Here is a 21,215-nt window from a genome sequence, read left to right on the forward strand (position 1 = left end):
AGCTGGGCCTCTTTAGCCTGGAGGAGACTGAGGGGTGACCTCATCAATGTTTATAAAGATGTGAAGGGTGAGAGTCAGGAGGAGGGAGCCAGGCTCTGCTCAGGGGTGGCAGCGACAGGACAAGGAGCAGTGGGTGCAGCTGGAGCAGGGGAAGTTCCATGGGAATGTCAGGAGGAACTTTGTCACTGTGAGGGTGACAGAGCCCTGGACAGGCTGCCCAGAGAGGCTGTGGAGTCTTCTTCACTGGAGACATCCAAACCCTCCTGGACATGTTCCTGTGGGATTGAGTCTGGGTGGTCCTGCTCTGGCAGGGGGTTGGACTAAATGAGCTTTGGAGGTCCCTCCCAACTCCTAACATTCTGTGATCCCTTCCTTCAAAGCTCTTTCACATGTTAGGTATTCTTCAGAAGTCTGAAATGGGTTTATTTCATGGTGCCATTGGAAACTGAGCTGGTTGACAGTCTATTCCTCATTCTCTTCACCTGCTCCAGATTGTCCTGCCTGTTCCTAAAGCCAAAGCAAGGCCTTAATGGCAGGAGTTCAGATGACCTTTGTATGAGCCAACCTGATGCAGTTTTTGCTTAGCAAAGGCAGAGCTTGTTGGGCTGGTGTAGCCTTAGAAAAGGCAGGGAGAGGTACAGCGTGCCAGAGTATCTTGGGGATTTGGTCTGCTGCAGGTAGATATAACCATCCGTGATCCTGGGAGTGTTCTGCCCTTTTCTAGGAAAGAACTACACAGGGTGCAAGGGGAATGGCCTTAAGCTGCAGGAGGGCAGATTTAGATGAAGTATTAGGAAGAGATTCTTCTTGAATGAAGATGGAGAGGCCCTGGCACAAGGTTCCCAGAGAAGCTGGGGCTGCCCCTGGATCCCTGGCAGGGTTCAAGGCCGAGTTGGATGGGGCTTGGGGCACCCTGGGCTGGGGAAGGTGTCCCTGCTCATGGCAGGGGGCACTGGTGGGGGGGTCTGGGGGCCCTTCCCGCCTAAACCAGCCTGAGGTTCTGTGATGATACTTTGAGGAACTGAGTGCTTGCCAAGCCTATGTAAAAGAGTGATGCTAATCAATAAAAAAATACCAAGAATTATCAGCAAATTTCTGGTGAGATCAAAGCCCAGCCCGTTCCAGCAGGCATGTGTGTCCTAACATTAACAAGCTTGCTTTCTTTTTCCTTAGCCAAAAGATAGAGGCTGTGAGAAAGGAGAAGGTGGCTGTACAGAAGATGGTTGACAACCTGAAGAAGCAGGTATGTGGACTGAGCCTGGAACCTTCTCTGTGAAAATCAGATAGTTGCAAAGGCAGCAGAAAATGACCATTACAGGAATTTAAACTCTTTGACAACTGTTCTGATTAACTGTCTGGGTCTCTGGAGAGATTCCAGCCCTGTCTGGACACCAACCTGTGCGACCTGTCCTAGGGACCCTGCTTTGGCAGGGGGGGTTGGACTCATTGAGCTCTGGAGCTCCCTTCCAACCCCTACCATTCTGGGATTCTGTGAATGACATGAGGCTTGTTTGACCTGATGAAAACCCAACTATGATGCCACTATCACAATCAACCTAGAGACTTGAAAGCACTTTCCAGACTCAACTTGGAAAGTTTATTTGATAGAAATATAAAGTTTTGGGGTTTTTTTCTGTTGTACTCTTTGTGGGTAACATGGGAAACGTGACTCAGCCTCTACTTACGTCCCAGCTATCTGGGTCTAGAAATGGTGCCAGTTGTGACCCTTTGCTTGTATCCATGAGACTCCTACTTTTGTTTTAAGGCTGGTTTGTTATGCTATGCTAAGTCAGGAGGTTTAAGTCGCTCTTACATTCAAGTGCATCTTCCTAAAATTCTCCTTGCTCAGAAGAATCTACTAGTTCATGAACATGACCCTCAAAATATCCATCAGCATGGCAAAGGGAAGGCAGAACCGATGCTGTGCCAGAGGACTGATGTCATAACTGCTGTAACTGAGGCCAGCTGTGAGAAATTGTTTGAAATGCTGCCCACACATGCAACAGGCTGTGGGGAGGGTTCATACTCCTCTCAGTTCTTGTAACCCTCTTAATAGAAAGGAAATTACCTTAAAATCTCAACAAGTCCTAACTGACAGTGCTGTCCCAATTCAGGTGGCAGATCTGAAGACCAGAAACCAGCAGCTGGATTCTGAAAATACGGAGCTTAGTGAGAGGAACTCCAAAAATCAGGCAGATGTGGAAGATCTTAATCAACAGCTGGCAAGGGCGCTGAAGCAAAAGGAAAGGGAAGCAGGGAAGTGTACCCTGGAAGAATGGGAAAAGGAGAGACTGGTGCTGAAAGAGGAACTGGAGAACTCCAGAGTAAAGGTACAGGGTTACACGGTCTCTAATGGTGTGAAACAATGGGGCTTGGGCTGTAGAGTTAGCATCCTGTTCTTGAATTTCCCTGCGTACCAGGGGTGGATGGAGAGCAGGGCAGAGGCCACAGGTGAGGAGGTAGGAGTGTGCAGGTTTGTCTTGAGAATGGAGCTTAGTGATGGTAAAGAACTGCCTGTGTTTTTCCAGCATGCCTGTTCTGTTGAGCCTGGTGCCATCCCAGCTCTAACCTGGCTTGCTGGCTGCAGCACCTTCTGGTTGACCTTCCTCACTTGGCATGTCCCCAAGGATGAGATCTGAGCCTCTTATTTTTTTGCAGTCATCAAATATGGTGTCGTCTTTGGAGATGGAGCTGTCGAAAATGAAGGTTCAAGCTCACATATTGGAGCAGGAGAACCACATCCTCAAGCAGGAACTTGAGAACATGAAACAGGTATGGCTTCCCATAGAGTGCCATCAGATGGTGTGGCTGTCCCCATTGTGCCCTGCTCCCTTGCCCAAGCTGGCAACAGTTAATTTCTTTAAAGAAATGTCCTAACAATCAAGGAATATAAATCCTCTTGAAAGAGTCTCTGGGTACAATGCACAATTGTTCAAATAAGGCTGGTTTCACTTAGCCTTTGGCAAAAGGTCTTCCAGAATCGTGATCCTACAAAGAACAGGCTGCCCAGAGAGGTGCTGGGTGCCCCGTCCCTGGGGGTGTTCAAGGCCAGGTTGGATGGGGCCCTGGGCAACCTTGTGTAGCTCCAGGCCTGGAGGTTGGTGTCCCTGCCTGTGGCAGGGGGTTGGAGCTCTGTGATCCTTGGGGTCCCTTCCAACCCAGGCCATTTTATGATTCTGTGACTCTATGAAAGACAGGCTTTGACAAAGCAGACAAAGATTTGAAGCTCCAGTCAAGGAGCAGGGAGGGCTTTTCTTGTGTGTGCGGAGAGGTTAGCCAGGGGAACATTGCCCCATGTAACCGGTGATACCAGTATAGCTCCACTTAAGGGCCAGGCTCTTCCTGCATATCCTCTTGGAGAGGATTCCTATTGCTAAACCCCTCTGGAGATGTTGATGTCTCAACTTCTGTGGATGATTTCCTGGAGGGCTTGCTTATCTCCTGTATAAACGTGGTTCAATTGGCTGCCAATATATGCTAATAAATGTAGATAAGGAAGGCTCCTAATGGGTTAGCTCTCCTGCTCAGGGCTCCTCAGAGTCCTTTTCTTCACAGTGTAAAGCGCTCATTTGATGCACCCAATGTTTGGGATTGATAATGGTCTTAAAAAGCAAAAGCAGATGAGGCCTATTCAGTAAAGAGTGGATTGTGGCTTCAGTGTAATTAAAGACAGGAGTCTGAGCAAAACCAGCACAGCACAGGAGAAGGCAGAGTGTTAGGCTAAACCACTGTGTCAAATGGGAAAAGGAGCAGAAATCAGCAGTACGGTGGGTTTTTGTTTCCCCTTTCATGGAAAAGGGAGAGAAAGACAAGAGCCCTAAAGCAAATCCAAGGGATCATAGGTGTCGTGGTTTCACCCCGGCTGAGAGCCGAGATCCATGCAGCTGCCTGCTCCTCAAAGGAAAAGAGCTGGGAAAAGGGAAGGGGTGGGGAGAGGCAAGGGAAGGGAAAAGGAAGGGGCAAATAACCCCAAAACCAAGAAACTAAAAGGCCCGTGGGTTGGGATAAGGACAGTTTACTAAGATAACAGAAAGATGAAATATAACAATGCTGACAGGACTTTAGAGCAAAAATCTATGAAGCTGTTGCTACCCAATGCAGTTTCTCACCAAACCCACGGCTCAGGCCGTGCCACCCAGAGCCGTCCCAGAACCCGACCGTCCCGGAGCCGCCCCTGTTCCTCCCGTCTGCCCCCGATATCCTGGGCAGGACGTAACTGGCCTGGAATACTCTCTTTGGTCAGCTCGGTCACCTGTCCTGGCTTCGCCCCTCCTTTCTCATGAAGAGCTGACAAAGTCCTTGACTGTCTGACAGCAACTAAAGCCATCAGGGTGTTATCAGCACTGCTTTCATTTTAACTCCCAAACACAGCATCCCATCCGCTGCTACAAATGAAGTGAACTCCATCCTGACCAAAACCAGGACAATAGGGCAATTAGGAATCCTTGGCACCACCATTGCAGGAAGGTTGCCCTGCCTTATATGAATGATACCTGTACAGGCATTCATATCAATTGGGAGGGTGTTCCTCTTCCCCTCACGCTGTTTTAGTGGGATGCTTGGCCTAGAGGAGAAGGGAAAGCTTTATGTAACACTTGCAGGCAGAATTCCAGAGCAGCACAACGATGTAACTGAGAGGGGCTTGTCTTCCACAGCTGCCCAGATGTCCTGATCTCGCTGACCTTCAAAATGAAGTTTTGAGCTTAACTGCCAAAAACGAGAAGCTGCAGAAAGGAAAAGAAGCCCTGAGTGAGGAGCTAAACAGGTGTCTTGACAAGGTAAGAGAAGTCTGCAGAGATCCACACCGCTACCTCCGTGCTGTAACAGGCTGCTGAAATCCTTGTACTGCTCCCTGTATCACCCTAACCTGTGAAACTCTGTCATGCAGGGGTTTTTTCTCACTTTCAAGCCAGATAAAGGTTTGATTGCTTTTTTTTTTTTCTTTCCTTTTCCCCTCACTGGTCTTAAAGCTTAAATTCTGCAGCAGAGCTTTACTGTAACTTGATTATGTGGGAAATTCCAAGCATTGCAAAGGGCAGAGGCCTGGATATAAACTTTGCAGTGGGACAAGGAAGACAGTGTTCTCGCTCTCGTATGGCAGCTCTACTGTACTGTAATGGTGCTTGAGCAGCACGACTAGCACGGGAGCTATAAATAATGATCCCATTGAGAGGAGACTGGGGTCGTTTTCACAGAATGGTCTGGGTTGGAAGGGACCCCAAGGGTCACAGAGCTCCAACCCCCTGACACAGGCAGGGACACCAACCTCCAGGTCTGGAGCTACACAAGGTTGCCCAGGGCCCCAGCCAACCTGGCCTTGAACACCCCCAGGGATGGGGCACCCACCCCCTCTCTGGGCAGCCTGTTCCAGCCCCTCAACACTCTCTCTGTAAAGAACTTCCCCCTAATATCAAATTTATACCTTCCCTCCTTCAGCTTCACTCCATCCCCCTTGTCCTGCCAGTCTCTGCCCTTTAACAAGCTGATTCCCCTCCTGTTCCTCTGCTCCCTTCAGGGACTGGGAGGCTGCAATGAGGTCCCCCCACAGCCTTCTCTTCTCTAGGCTGAACCAGCCCAGCTCCCTCAGCCTCTCTCCGTAGGGGAGCTGCTCCAGCCCTCTGATCATCTCCGTGGCTCCTCTGACCCCTCTCCAACAGTCCCACATCTTTCTTGTACTGGGGCCCCAGCTCTGGACACAGGACTCCAGCTGGGGCCTCCAGAGGGCAGAGCAGAGTTGCTGTCCCATGTTTTCCTTTTGTAGCTGTAACTCCTTCTGGCTTAACTCTGGAAGTCAAACTGAGTTAAAGAAAACCCTGAGTGAGTTGGGCTTACAGATGGAATTTCATTTCAGGTAGCTCAAATAAGCTGTTTAGAGAGTGCAGTGGGCGGCTTGAAGCAGGAACAGAAGTCCTGGGAACAGCAGAGTCAGGCACTAAAAACACAGCTCACCCTTTTGCAAGAAAAGGTATAATGGTCACTTCTGGTACCACCCTAGTTGAAAAGTGGGGTTTTCTTAATCTCCTTTCATAGAAGAGTGCCCTCTTCTAACATGTGCGAGCCTGTAGTGCTGCTGAGAATGGCAGCGTTTGATGGGCTTTCAAAGTGACAACCTTAAGGCACAAGAGGGAACTTGTTAACTGCTACGAGTGACATGATTTTCCCTGAGAATAAGCTGTGCTCTTTCACACCAACAGCCAAATTCCTTTTGCTAATTCATTCTGCACATTTATTCTCAGAACACTGCAGAGACTCTGCCATCTCTCCCTGTTCTCCCATCAGTGGCTCATCTCTCACCAGGCAGCAGAGAGGAGTGAATGGATGTCTGCTTGGCAGAACGATGCTTGGGGTTTTTCCTTGGCCATGGGCAGCCAGGAAGAATAAATAATTCAGGAGAAATCTTCTCTTCCCAGCATACCTCAATAAATATTCAGGGGTGGATGCTATGTCTCTGAATGCAGTATTGTGGCTTGTATCCAAAGTGCGTTGCTACTAATTTAGAAGAGACTCAGAAATCCATTTAGTGTTTTTAAGGGGGGCTGTCAGCATTACAAAGTCCTCAATCCTTCTATCAGAGATCCTAAACACGTGTGATGTGCCGTGCATCACCCACCTTACAAAGAAGCTCATACCATCCAATGCCAAGTTGCATTTCCCCCTTGTTACAGGTTCAGAGTCTTGATGAAACGCTGCAAAATACCAACCTTCAAATGTCCCGACTGAAATCGGACTTACGGGTGACGCAGCAGGAGAAGGAAGCTCTGAAGCAAGAAGTGATGTCTTTGCACAAGCAGCTGCAGAATGCCAATGAAAAGGTAACGAACCTCAGGAGCCACAAAGTCAACTTAGATTTGTTTGTCACAGCCTGCTGCTGTAGCCAATTTATTTCTTGGCGTGGCCATTAAAAGGACACAAGTAGTGCTGCAGACTTGAGCAAAGAGACTTTGAATTGAGCAATTATGGGTATTTTAAAAAAGGGGTATAAAGCTAGTAATTAAAAAAACAAGCTGGATGGAGGTGGATACAGAAAAAAGCCCTATTTTCACAGAATCTCAGAATCACAAGGTTGGAAAAGCCATTTAAGCTCATCAAGTCCAACTGTCCCTGTCCTGTGCTGACCCAGATCCCTGAGCACCTCATCTCCCCTCTGTTAAACACACCCAGGGGTGGGGACTCAGCCCCCTCCCTGGGCAGCCTGTGCCAGGCCCTGACAACTCTGCCAGGGAAGAACTTTTCCCTCCCAGCTGAGCTGACCCTGCCCTGGGGCAGCTTGAGCCCATTGCCCCTTGTCCCAGCTTCTGTCCCCTGGCTGAAGAGGCCATCGCCCACCTCTCTGCACCCTCCTGGCAGGGCAGTGGAGGTGGGGAGAAGGTCTCCCCTCAGCCTCCTCTTCTCCAGGCTCAACACCCCCAGCTCCCTCAGCTGCTCCTCAGAGGATTTGCCCTCCAGCCCCTTCCCCAGCCTGGTTGCCCTTCTCTGGACTCGCTCCAGGACCTCAATGTCCTTCTTGTAGTGAGGGGCCCAGAACTGGACCCAGCACTTGAGGTGCAGCCTCACCAATGCCAAGTAATTTTAAGTATTTTAATGATGTTTTCTGTACTCAGTGGTCTTCCATTTTTAAAACAATGAACTATAAATCTTGTCTGACTGTACATAATGTGTGGGTTTGAAGCTTTATTTTTAAAAAGCTGATTTTAAGTACCAAATGGGAGGACATACAATGACCAGTCCCATCTCCCGAGTCTCCACTCTTCCCTAAAGAAACCTATTGCAAAAAAAAATCAAGAGTAAAAAATATTCTGTGTGCAATGTAGCTCCAGGCCTGGAGGTTGGTGTCCCTGCATGTGGAAGGGGGGTTGGAACTCTGATCCTTGGGGTCCCTCCCAACCCAGATTATTCTATGATTGTAATGTATGGATTTTACGTATATGAAAATTATAAACTAAATAATTGTAGTGGTAATTGAAAGGAGGGTGTAATTTCCAGCCATGCTTGTGTTTGAAAGGCACAGCATTATGGCTGGCTGTCTTTGCTGAGGAGGAGCTGCAGCCGCTGGAGATTGTAGACAGCAGACCTGGGATTGGCATTATGAATTCAGTTGCTAATTTGGCTTGTTTGCCGTGTAATTAAGGAATATTTAATGTCTGCATGGAAAAGGAGGCTGGCTCAGAATTGTACAACAGGAACTAAATTACAGCTATTACCGCATAATATCTAATACTGAATTCTATTGTTTGCTTGATGAGGCGCAAATGGCGCCTTCCTGTCAGGGCGGCCTATTCCCTGTGATTGAAGCCCTGGGAAGCACTGTGATGAGCACCTTGGGTTTCTTAGTGGGAAGTGTGTAAGCTGGGAGGAAGAGGGGAGTCTGCAGGTACTGAAAGCCTACTTAAAACCCGCCTGAATAGAGAAGAATGTCCGCTGCTTTGTTTGAGGCCTAACCCTGCAATTCTGTCTGTCTTAAGAGTCGGGTTCTAGCACTGGCTGTGCCTTCCTCAGGGCTGCAGGACCAACAGAGGCAACTACACTGGGATGAACTGGACCAGCTGACGAAACAGGAGCAGCAGCTGCTCAGGCAGGAGAATGAGAGGCTGCAGAGAGAAGTCCAGAGCACTAAGACAGACCTGGCTCACTCCAGGGAGAAGGTAACCAGAGCATGCTGACATCTCGGAGCCAGCCCATGCGTCTTAGAGCTTAATGAGACTTGTTTTGCTGTGGGTGACACAGGAAAGGAGCAATGTTTGTTAGATTTGAATAGAAAAACTTGCAGAAAGAATGGATAAGGGAGCGGTTCTCCTTTATAGCTGCACTGAGGATGCACTGAGATGCTCCTCTGACGTTTCAAACCACTCCTTTTAAAAGACAATCCTGTGTGATTTAGTCTGGATGATCCTGCTCTGGCAGGGGGATTGGACTAGATGAGCTTTCAAGGTCCCTTCCTGTGATAACTCTTGTTTAAGGTGGAGGTTGGACACTTCCAGTTAATGCCCTTCACTTTTTTATTTCTTTCATAAAACCTTATTCCTAGCATTCTTCATGTTCAGTTTTGTGTCTCAGTGATAGGCAGGTTATGGGGAAGAGGAAGGGAAAGACCTTTTGTTTTAGAGCTGAAATGTCAGATACATCAGGATCCACTGAGGCTGAAATCAGTTGGTACTCGGTATTTTAGATTAAGCAGATGTAATTTGACTTTTTTGACTGTTTTTTCCACATTTGTTCATCTTTGGTCTCTTCAGATCAGGCAGCTGGAATCTACTATCCTTTCCCTAAAGCATCAAAAGCATCAAAGCCAGTCAGGTATCGTCAAAGCCATAGAGCAAGAGAAACTAAGCTTGAAGAGAGAGTGTGAACAGCTTCAGAAGGAGTTGTCATCTGCAAACAGGAAGGTTAGTTTCACATGGTAGATCCGTGACTCAGTGCAGTATCCTCCATCTCTGATCTAACGTGGTAAGCTGTAGTTCTCTTCCTTTCCTCTGACCTTTTACAAATCCCCAGCCCAAGGAGCTGACTGTCTTCTGTGTTTCCCTGCCTCTTCTTTGAAACTTGCATCAGAGATGCTGTATTACATTGTTATAGGTGTCATTTTTAGGGAAGCATTATGCTTATCCAAATACATATTTTAATCCTGAATTGTCTTGATGTTCAGGGATTCATCATATGCATATTGAAAAAAAACCACCAAAAAACCAAAATCAGATAAAATAAGAATCATAGAATGATCATAGAATCAAGAAACTGCTATCTTTGTAAAGAAACCTTGTGTCTTTAACAGATCAGTCAGATGAATTCTCTCGAACGCGAACTGGAAACCAGCTCGGAAAATGAAGGGCTAAGAAAAAAGCAAGTCAAACTGGATGATCAGTTAATGGAGGTATTTTTCAATCCTTATCGACTGTACTGAACACTGTGGGGCTTTATCACTATCTCACTGAATCTGTGTGTTTATGAAACAGCTCCTGGGTGTATAGGAACAGCGGGAACCAATTGAAACTGAAAGAATTAGTCTCCTCTAGTGCCTAATCTCATCTTTCCTGATCAAGATGTTAGTGTGACAAACAGGCGCTGAAGCATGTTGGGGTTTATTGTAATTCACATATGACTTGAGATGGAAAATCAAATAGCAAAGAAGTTTATTTCCATACTTAAGGCAAGGCTAACACTTTCCTCTTCCTTTCTGAAACATGTAACCTCAGGTTCCCTAACTAATATTTGCTCTTAATGTAGAAACCTATTCTTATTTACAACAGGAATGATTTGCTGAGTTTAGGCCTTACTGTCTTATCTAGACTAGCACAGAATAACAATTTACTCAACTTGCTGTTAATCTAAAGATGCAAGGGAAGACTTCACTTGAGACTCTTCCAAAGCCTGGGCTAAATGTGGTTGTTTGTCCAGCACTGCTGAAGATGGATCCTGCTCAATGTTATGGAAACTGCCCAATTCTTAGGTGGCCTCGGTTAATGGGAACAGGCAATCTTAATTCTGAGTTAGTGGATCCTTTAAGATCGTGGTAGACCTCTGAGGTGTCTCAGGAGTCTTGCATAAATTTTACATTCTGAGTTTGAGTTTGAAATTAATATTAACCCCCCCACACCCCAAACCCACATTTCTGATGTTTTTGATAAAGCAAAACACCTTCTAGATGAGGTTTTTACAACCCTGTTTATTAATAGACGTCATGTTTTTCATCAAGTAAGCGAATGGGAAACATGTTATGCTGAGTATACTATGTAATTAGCTGTAAAACTGTAAAAACTTAATTAGAAAAGATGAGATTTTGATGAGTTACTGAAAGACTGTTTATATGCCTTGTGCTTTTATTTATATAGATTTAATTAAGCTTTGGAAAAATTCCAAATGCTGTTAAACCCTTTAGTATAAACACCAAGTGTGGAACCACAGTTTCTCCTAAAAATCTGTATTTCAAACACACAGGACTCTTGTTCCTTCTGATAACATTTTCCCAGCAGGTGTGTATAACATTCACTCAGCACTTGATGCCTTCTAACTTTCTCTTTTGTGCCTGTTCTTTTGTTCGTGGCTAACCTGTCTAGAACTCAGTGGTTGGAACTAGCAGAGAAGGGTGCAGTTCTCTTTCTGAAATAGTGTGCGAAGGTAGAGCGATCCTTTTCGATGTACTACCATAGCATGGAGAAAACATTGCTTTCTTTTATGGATTTTTTTAATTATTATTATTATTCCATGCATCTCTTCAGTAAAGAAGCCACTCTTCATTTTAATGCAATTAGTTTTCACTGTGATGGCTGTGCTGACCTCTCTGGGGTTAGTATGTTGTGTGGGTTTATCCTGTATGCTGAGAAGTTCCATCCTTCTAAGGCACTGTCATGAAAATGGAGAGAAATAACCAATTTGTATTCCAAAGGCTTAAATTGATCATAAGAAAATGAAAAGTGGCTCAACCCCATCCTCCTAACCCTGCAAGGCTTGAAGGTGTTTGCATACCTACCTCTGATAGCTGCATGCCTGTGGAATGTCTCCTCCTTAGTACTAACTGATATGTGATCGCCCTCAGCGTCATCCCTAATAGCTTTAGCAAGTTCACCATTGTTCTGCTTCCTTCCACAGATGAACACAGCAGGATTATATTGTTCCCATCAGCTGTGCAACTGGCACTTTATTTTTAAGATGCTGTTAGCATTGATCAACTGTTTCTTCAGTTCTTTCAGTAGATACTCATGTGCTTCACGTATGGGAAACCCTAAACAAATTCCACCAAAAGCTCATTAACTTCCCTGTTTATGTTGCCATTAAAAGAACAGTTCATTGACAGACAAGTGTTTCAAGAGAATCTCCTGAAAATAATTCAAAAAATATAAATAGCTTTATATTTTCAAGGACTTGTAAATCTATTTTCTGTTTACCTGGGCCAGCAAAGGTGCACAAACACATCCAGAAAAGCTGCTAGTTGTTTACATTATAAATGAACTTACTGGCTGAAACATGGTTACAAATGGAAACCTTAATGTGGCCACATTTGAGAGGAAAATTAAAAGCACTAATGTTATCTTGCATGCCTTTTCCTAAGAGAACAGAGTAGAGGTTTTGAGCTAACAGGTGAGAATTTTGTAATCCAAGCAACTGAACTGTTACAGGGAGATCTTAATCCTTATGTAAATCCAAGCTGTGTATCAGCCTGGCTGAAACCTCCGGGGTTTTGCTGTACCCCAGGGTCCTTGGTAGTGTTATTACAGCTGTCAGCTAGGCTTACCTGGGTTTTACTTTAGCCTAGAAAAACAGGACATTGTTTTGAGTGACTATCTTGGCTCTTAACTATTGTCTGAATGCTCACCTAATGCTAGGCTGGTGTATCGAACTTGTCCTCCTGTGGTTGCCTCGCCTCTGCAGTAAGGCCGTGCCAGAAATGCCTCTCTCCCAGCCACCTCTGTCCAGTAACTGTCACAGCATTGCTTGGGAGCAGCACTGAATTAAATTTTGCCCCTGTACTTGGTGGTGGTGAGGCTGCACCTCAAGTGCTGGGTCCAGTTCTGGGCTCCTCACTACAAGAAGGACATTGAGGCCCTGGAGCGAGTCCAGAGAAGGGCAACCAGGCTGGGGAAGGGGCTGGAGGGCAAATCCTCTGAGGAGCAGCTGAGGGAGCTGGGGGTGTTGAGCCTGGAGAAGAGGAGGCTGAGGGGAGACCTTCTCCCCACCTCCACTGCCCTGCCAGGAGGGTGCAGAGAGGTGGGCGATGGTCTCTTCAGCCAGGGGACAGGAGATGGGACAAGGGGCAATGGGCTCAAGCTGCCCCAGGGCAGGGTCAGCTCAGATGGGAGGGAGGTAGATGAGGTGCTCAGGGATCTGGGTCAGCACAGGACAGGGACGGTTGGACTTGATCTTAAAGGTCTTTTCCAACCTTGGCATTCTGGGATTCTGATTCTGTGAAATGATGTGAGGAAGCTGAAGTTTGGGATGATTCTGTTTGGAGGTGCTCTTTTTGCTGTAGTAAGAACTTGTGGGACAAAAAGATTGTGTTCCTGTGAGATGTCCAGATTTACCAACAAAGAGTCTTTTCCAGTAGTAGAACTTCACTGAGGAGAACCATTATGCAAAAGCTGTTTGTTGGTCTATATACTTGACTTTACATAGGCTTAGCTGATGCTTTGGTAAGCTTTTTAAAATGAAAGCAAGAGTTAAATTTGGAATAAAACTACTTCAGTTTACTGCGTGCATCTGTATTGCAAGGGCCCCTCTGAGTATAATCCTGATTATGCAGCCCAGACACTTGAGAGGTCTCGACTTGATCTCAAACTCCGCTTGTGGCAGGTCTTAGCAGTGAACGTAAGGAGAGATATATGGGATTCTACTGAATTCTGAATGGAATATAGTAACTGGAATAAAATTACTGAAGTCATCATACATTATGTTGAGAATCTGTTTTGCTTTTGAGACTGTCGTCTCCCCATCCTGAAGGCTGGAAACTATGAGCATTGGTGGACAACTTCTTCAGCCTGCCTCATGGTAGTGTTTTGATTTTTAAGTCGATGCTATTTTTAGAAGAGCTGCTGAGAATAAAATAACTAAACCCCCTCCCAAGTTAAAGCTCACCACAGGCCTGTTTACCTTTGGGATTTCTTTGGAAAGTCAGTGAATTTACAATTCATGATTTCAGTCCTGGATTAAAGCTCAGATTCCCTTAGACTTCAGAACCCCACATAAACGCATCTTTCACTGGAAAGAGTTGTCTCTTTAGCTTCTGTTACTGGGTTCAGGCTTGTGTCTTGTGTGTGCAAGAAACTGTTGAAGACTAACACGACGTCTAGGGCATCACTGAATGATTCTGCTGCTTTCTCCTGATGGCTGATTCACTTTGCTCTTCAGATGCTCCACTCAAGCGCCAGTGTGATGCTTAGCCAACCCCCACACTCCCAGGACCTCCAGCAGCAAGGCTGTGCTATGGTGCCCAAGGAACAGTTCCTGCAGCTCCAACACCAGCTACTACAAGCAGAGAGGAGGAGTCAACGTCTTCAGGAAGAACTTGAAAGCAGACCCTCTGAAACAAACATGCGACAGGTAAAGCTCTCGTTACTCTGTAGGTTATAGCTGGTGTAAAAGGATAATATCTGGTTAATTTTCTTGGGTTTGCTTTTTTTCTCTTCCAATTCTGATGAGATCCATTCTCTGTTTATGCCAGTTCAAAAATGAACATTAATCCTACCAAAGATATGTACAAAATAAACTTTTGAAATTTAGGGTATTTAGCTTGAGCCATAGTTTAATTCTGAAGTCATCTTAATCTCATCTTAATCTTAGTCATCTCTAATCAAGTAAACTCCCATCTGCATTCAACTGGCTTTTCCCCTGGTGGGTGTGAGATGGCTATGGAGTTTTCTGGTTTGTTTTTCTTTACCTAATGCCTGTGTCTGGAACAAATAAAAACACACTGCATATTGCATAGCACACATACTTATTTGGGCTGTAGCTGTCACACCAAGTTCTGTCAGCTGTAGCATAGCACAATCCAAACAAAGGAGTCCTTTTTATGAGGTCAGATTATCTTCATTGTTTGGAGAACACTCACTGTTTTACAGAAACTTCAACGTTGGCCTTTCTGAGGAAAACAATCTGATTCCAAGGAAGATGACAGCCACTGCACATACTGGGCAGAGCCGCTCTTAGTGTTGCTTTGGGGTTGTTTTTACATGTAAAACTGAATTACAGGTGGTAGGTAGAAAAGCTGGCCTCTCCCATGTAAAATTAAGCTTGGGAGCTTTGTTTTGCTAAATTACTTTGTTCAAAAAAAAAATCTCTAGAGCTTTGGCTCAGGATATAGGTCTGAAAATAATATTACAACTTTGTCTTTTGAGAAAAGAAAGCTTTAAACTTAGATAAAATACTAGCACTTTTATTACAGCAGGGAAAACCCCTCCACCTTTACATTTTAAATTCAGATTGCAGTTACGCTTATTAAAAAATAATAATTGTAAGGCCAGAACTCTGAAGCTCAAAAATCTGTGAACATCTTACTAGGGTACCCTGAGGAAAGGTGTGATGGGGAGAGAGTACATGTAGTAACAGTTTCTAAATTTTCCAAAGTCTGGAGTAAGAATTCTTTTTTTAAGAAAGGTGTAAAATCAAAGAGTTCCCCCCAATGAATATAGATAATATAAGGCAGGTAAAAATAAATCAATTGCAAGGTGCTCTCCCTTTCAGCCAAGCCCTGGTAGAAGTGCATTACCACAGGCTAATGCACTTGGTCGCATACAGTGGAAAGTAGAGTGTGCAGTTTAATTTTGTAATCAATAAAAGCCATATTACAGCAGTAGCATCTGCAAATGAGTGCACTGTGTATTGCATTAGGAGTGATGTCGTTGTCATGTTGCCTTTGAAAGCCTGAGAAACAATCTGCAAAACAGTCACATCCTGGAACTTTTAGTTCTAGGAATAAATCACTTCTGCATTTCCTGTAAAAGCTTTCATTCTGGAAAGCTTCATGAATTTCAAAGTAGGTTGAGAGGCTTAGCAAATATTTGCTTTCAATGCACTAACACACTTAATCCTGTTAATGTATTTGTTTATTTGGTTTTTGCTTAAAGTGAGTGGACATTCCAGTTTATAACATCACCTACAGCTTTTTCCCTGGGTTTTACTAGCTAACTTTCTAAAATCATAATTAAATACATGCATTCTGCAAGCATAAACAAGGCCAAACTTGGTTTAGTTTGTCTCAACTTTGACATTTCCATAAGCACAACTTCTTTTAATTCTGGTTTGGTTTTATTTTTCTTCATCATCCTGATTTTTTAGGGTTAACATTTTAGTTGAGCTCATGTCCGTTTTAATGTCCCCTTTAGCAGCTTGAAAAATTGCATCCTAATCCCTCTTCATCACCTTTTCACCAGTGAGTACAACATCAGGCTGTGGCCATGCTCTCTGTGTACATTTAATCACCTAGCACTGCTGCTGCTTTGCACTTTGCAGCTTCCTTAGACCCTGAGTCCTTCTGTGTAATGAGGAATCTGAAGTTATCCCCATCCTTTTCGGAATGAGTTCTACGTTCCTCATGCTCCATTGCTTCTTGAGCATTGCTATGGTGGTCTGTGGTATTCATTTTACAGTCAGGCTGGAGCTATTGTCTTCCAAAGACCACCATCATACATTCCAATTTCACTACATGGAAATCCCAGAGCCTTTTCTACTGCATTAACCTGTCTGGACTCTCCTGAATTCCCAATTATTTTCTGTTGTGTCTAGTGCTGCAATTCGTACCTGCTGCACTTTGTTTTCATATTCCTGGCTTGATTAAGTAGATTTGGGAGCCTGTTAATGACCAGATCTTCCCATAAGTTCTCCTAGAACCTCTGTTGACCAATATTTTTGTTCAGAGCAGTTTCTTAACTTTCCATTTCTTCAGCTCTGTTTCAAAATTCAAATCACCTCTGACCAACAGCTTTGTTCACCTGTCTTGGGAAAAGACTTACAACTAGGTTTAAAATAAATGCAAATAAGGGTTTGGGTTTTTTCAAAGGACTACATTTTTCACAAACACTATTCAGTACTCTGTGAGAATATATATATATACACACACGTGTGCATATATTAATATATATTATTCAGAGTGCTGAATAGTATATATTCATATATAATAGTATAAATTCATATATATATGAATAACATGTCCCTGGGGGTGTTCAAGGCCAGGTTGGATGGGGCCCTGGGCAACCTTGTGTAGCTCCAGGCCTGGAGGTTGGTGGCCCTTCCAACCCAGACCAGTCTATGATTCTATGATACATATTCAGAGTGCTGAATAGTGTGTGTATATATATATATATATATACACACACGTCTGTGTGTGTATATATATAAATAGTGGCAGAGAATTTCCTCTAAGAAACTTTGCTAATTGCAGTTAATCAGAGCCACTGATCTTTTTAAATCCCCCCCCAAAATGGGGCTGAGCCATCTTGAAGAGTCCTCACATCTAGAAAACACCTCCTAAATCTCTCCTCAATTGCATATGCCTAGTGCTAAGACTGGTACTTAGAGAAATAAGTGATACTTTGCATGCTTTCTCCTGTGTGTGGTTTTGTTTGCTTGCTTGCTTCGCTTTGTGTTGGTGATTTGCTTGAAGTTATACATATTTAAAAGACAATCTGGATATCAGGGTGAAGTATCCCACTTGCCTTCTTTCTCTAGGCCTTGCTACCGGAGCAGCGAGCAGTGCATGCAGATTCCTACCGGAGGATCGGGCACCTCTGACAGCTTGGCTGCTTATGATCTCATTCCTTACCATGATAAACACACACAAACACACGAACTGGCATAAGCTGAGAAACTTGAGGATCAAATTATTTTGTGCTTTTTCTAAAAAAAAAAACAAAACAAAACACCAAAAAGGAGAAAAAGGACAAAAAGAAAAGCAAGGGTTTCCACAGTGTTATTTCCTATTTATTTGCCTAGAAGCTATTTTGTGAAAGTTCATGAGCTGTCTTTTTATTTTTTAATTTGTTACAAATGCTTTTTATTTATGGTATTTAATTGTTCAGTGTGGAAAGAGACTATTTTTTTTTTTTTTTGGCAAATGGTACTAATTTTATATGAGATCTGGGGTATTTATACTGCATTTTTGTATAAGGTGTATAAACTTTTTATCAGGGAAAGATGACTTTTTGATGTAAATGAAAAATAAACTCTCTTTTTTTTAAACATAATGTCTCTTGTCTTAATAGTATCATTAGTTGTCAGCTTTATAAATGAGAGTTAACACATTTTAGTCAAAATATGTCTTTGATACTGAGGGCTGTCTTATCAGGACTTCTGGGAAAGGTTTGTAATAGGGGGTGTACTGAAGCAGAGTATTTGTACTTCCCTTTAGCAGATGCACCTGCATGTTTAAGAAAAGAATTTGCATGCTACATGGGCCACAAAGTAGCTATATGGCCTCCTGTTGTGGCCATAAAGTAAAAAGACAACGCCAGAAAAGGAAGAATTGTTTACATACGTGTTTCTTGGGTAACTTTCCTAGTTGGTTTTCCTTTTTGTCTCAAATTATGAGATTAAACCAGCCTCGTAAAATATTAAGAGGTCAGCAAAACACTGCTGTGTGGCCCTTTTCTAGTTGGGAGCCATGAATAGTGTCAGCTTCGAAGATCTTTTTGCTCCTACCTTTCTAATGACCTTAAAGCTTGACCTGGCTTCTCCCATTAAACTTGAACTAGTTTAATGTTAGAACATTCTTGAATCAACTTCAAGCCAAACCACAGGGATCACAGGTATTGAGACCACTATAATTTCTAATTTCCACTTAACTGATTGCTCGAGGCTCCTGTAATCACTACAAAGTGTAATAGTCAGTTTGAATTCAAATCAAATTACCAAAAAAAGCTCAAGATAACTTGGCTAGCAAGTCCCCTGCCAGTTCAGATTAGTACTTTACCTGGCAAAATACCCAGTCCAGCCAGACTACAGAACTGCTTTCTGTAGGACATGAACTTCTTCACTTGTGAAAAAAGCCTAATTGAAGTGATGGTGTAACTTGCACAGACTTCAGGAGTTTCTGGTGTTACAACAAATGAAACGTTGAGCAGACTCCAGCCAATCAATCTCCAAAGGGAACTGATCTTTTTACAGTGGTTTAGGTGGGCAACTGCCTCCCTGAATCACATTTCCCTCTGTTTTTCCTTTATCCTCCCTGTCTTGTGTGAAGGTACCTTGGGTTTAAAGGGATTTTGTCTCAAAGTTAATCTTAGTAGGCTTCCTGGAATCTCCTGTGGGATTTAGTCTGGGTGATCCTGCTCTGGCAGGGGAATTGGACTAGATGATCTCTTGAGATCCCTTCCACTCCCAATGTTCTGTGATTCTGTGAATGAGAGTAACCAAGTAACATTAAAGTAAAGAATCCCTTTCCTGCAGTTGGTCTCTAAAGTTCCCAAACACAAACAAGCTTTCTTACAGTGCCCATTGTTTCTAACTGATCAGGGAAATTTTCACTCAACTGTTGGTGTAACAGGTGCTCCCATCACACTGAGATTTGAGTCAGAATGTCTGTTACCTCACTGAAGAAAAAGACCAGAAGTATTTTAGAGTTACTCTTTGGAAATAATAGTTAGCAACAACTAACCTTAAAAAAAAAAACCCAAACCCTAGAAGATTAAGTTAGGGATAATAGCATCTTACTGCTTCAGGATATTACTCAATGTCAAGGGGTCTTTGGTGTTGGGAGAGTTATGTTGTCATGTCCTGATCATTTCACCTTAATTTTTTCTAATATCATTAAGTTTTTACTTGGTATGTTTCTCACTACAACAGGAAAGTGGCAGCACCTAAGAAAAAAAAAAAAACCTCAAAACAACCCAAAACCCCAAACCAACCAGATCTGACATCACCATCAAGCCAGAACTTAGACTCTTACATCCATTTTTCTTAAATCTGGCAATCTCAAGTTTAATGTAGACTTGGAAAATTAGTTCAATGCTGGGAGTGTCCTTCAAGTGTTGCCATAACATTTTGCATCCGTGAATAGTTTATTAACTGACTTGACTCTATAAAATAGATTCAAATGTGGAGTGACAGCTATTTTTTTTAAGCCTAAACTGAAAAAAAAAATAAACATGGGTGAATGTGAAGTGGTTTTTAACTGATTCTCACATAAATGTTGCTTTCCAGGAGGGTCATGAGCAGCTTCTAAAAATGATGGAAGAACGTATGATGGATGTTGAGCAGAAACTAAGGCTTGTGAAGAGGCTTCTCCAAGATAAAGTAAATCAGCTGAAAGAACAAGTAAGCGTTCTTACTCTCTTCCTCAAATCCATCCTAGTTACTCCTGTACTGTAACAACTCAGTGGGCAAAAGCTTGCTTAGAATAAAATTAAAGGTGCTTTCCTATTTCTTTTAATGATTCTGAAGTGTAGCATATTTGCCCAGAACCTCCAAACTGGGGACTGAATCCACCACTTATTTCCTAAAAGCTATGCTTCTTTAGTGTGCCTGTACACTTAACATCAAATTCTGGCCAAGTATGCTAACTGGAAAATGGCCTAGAAGTATCATGGCCTAGAAAAGGAGGAAGAAGAATGTCTTGAAGATTACAGACAGGATTACTTTGGAATTACTGGTTTCTTCAGGTCCCCTGCCCCAGCACACTCTTTGCTTTATATGGCTTTGGGGTTCTGGTTCTTGTTCTTGACCTGGTCTGCTGCCTTCAGAAGTCCTCAGTAGTGTAGGAAAAGGCAGCTTTTGAACACTTAGGCTTGACACACCAAGAATACCTGTTTTCCACTGAGGTACAGTGGAAGCTGCTCTCTCCAGCTTTAGAGGAGGAGCTGACCATGGCAGTATCTCTGTAGGATCACTGGATTGGTGGATCCTCCTGTGAACTGGACTTATCCTTAGGGTATAAATGCTATGAAGCGCTACACACCTGACAAGATTTATTTGAAGCCCTGCCTCACCTCCTTACAAAGTCTTTCAAAAATATTCATAGGATCTATTAAGACTCCAGAACACATAAGTTTTTAACAAAAGAAAATACAATGAATGGGTGGGTTGTCTCCCCCGATACTGAGTTAAACACATTCACCTACTTGCCCAGCACTGTCCTTGCATTTAATTTTTAACTTGCTAATGATGTTCTATTCCCAATTCAGCTTTCCAAGAACACTAAGGCAGATGCAATGGTGAAGGATCTCTATGTTGAGAATGCACAACTGCTGAAGGCTTTGGAGATGACAGAACAGCGGCAGAAAACTGCTGAAAGGAAAAACTATTTGCTAGAAGAAAAAATTGCCAACCTCAACAGAATAGTAAAGAACCTGGCATCCCCATCATTTAATTCAGCAGCTGAGATAAGGTCATAACAAAGCCATTAAATCTGCTGCAGTCCCATGCACTTTACTGAAATGTTAATATTTCAGCTTATCACTGTGTTGCCTTTTTTTTTTATTGATGAATTTTCATTAACAGATGCCTCTGAGGAGAGGCCTGAGCTAAATCCCAAACTGCACACTGCCAACAGAGAACTTTTCTTTATACCCAAACTGGTTTTCTGCTAAATTTTGCCTAAGAGTAATCTGCACCATGTAAAAAACCCCTGTGTTTTTCTAGGTTAACTTATTTTGATACTTTGGGTTTAATTTATAAAGTCTGAATTTATTGTAGTAAATCAATTATTCATACCTAGGTTGAAGCCAAGGTCTAATGCAAACAGAATTCAAACATTTAAAATCCTTGTTTGCTTTCTAGAATACTTCATGGTCCATGCC

At 43.4% G+C, this 21,215-nt stretch overlaps 1 protein-coding gene across 1 annotated transcript in view; it reads left to right on the plus strand.

The window, feature by feature from the left end:
• The window catches only part of NIN (ninein), a gene marked incomplete at its 3' end in the record, with an annotated part of 60,229 nt that extends 39,419 nt beyond the window's left edge, over positions 1–20,810 (plus strand). Inside the window, exons 18-29 of the mRNA XM_084270582.1 lie at positions 1,174–1,243; positions 2,115–2,330; positions 2,659–2,772; positions 4,656–4,778; positions 5,852–5,965; positions 6,666–6,812; positions 8,463–8,642; positions 9,234–9,383; positions 9,770–9,868; positions 13,837–14,028; positions 19,621–19,734; positions 20,601–20,810. Coding sequence (XP_084126708.1) covers positions 1,174–1,243; positions 2,115–2,330; positions 2,659–2,772; positions 4,656–4,778; positions 5,852–5,965; positions 6,666–6,812; positions 8,463–8,642; positions 9,234–9,383; positions 9,770–9,868; positions 13,837–14,028; positions 19,621–19,734; positions 20,601–20,810 — 1,729 coding nt within the window. The remainder of the gene's footprint in view (positions 1–1,173; positions 1,244–2,114; positions 2,331–2,658; positions 2,773–4,655; positions 4,779–5,851; positions 5,966–6,665; positions 6,813–8,462; positions 8,643–9,233; positions 9,384–9,769; positions 9,869–13,836; positions 14,029–19,620; positions 19,735–20,600) is intronic.
• Between the last annotated feature and the right edge of the window lie 405 nt (positions 20,811–21,215).

This window comes from Gallinula chloropus (assembly GCF_964237585.1).
Source record: "Gallinula chloropus genome assembly, chromosome: 14".
Taxonomy (NCBI): Eukaryota; Metazoa; Chordata; class Aves; order Gruiformes; family Rallidae; genus Gallinula; species Gallinula chloropus.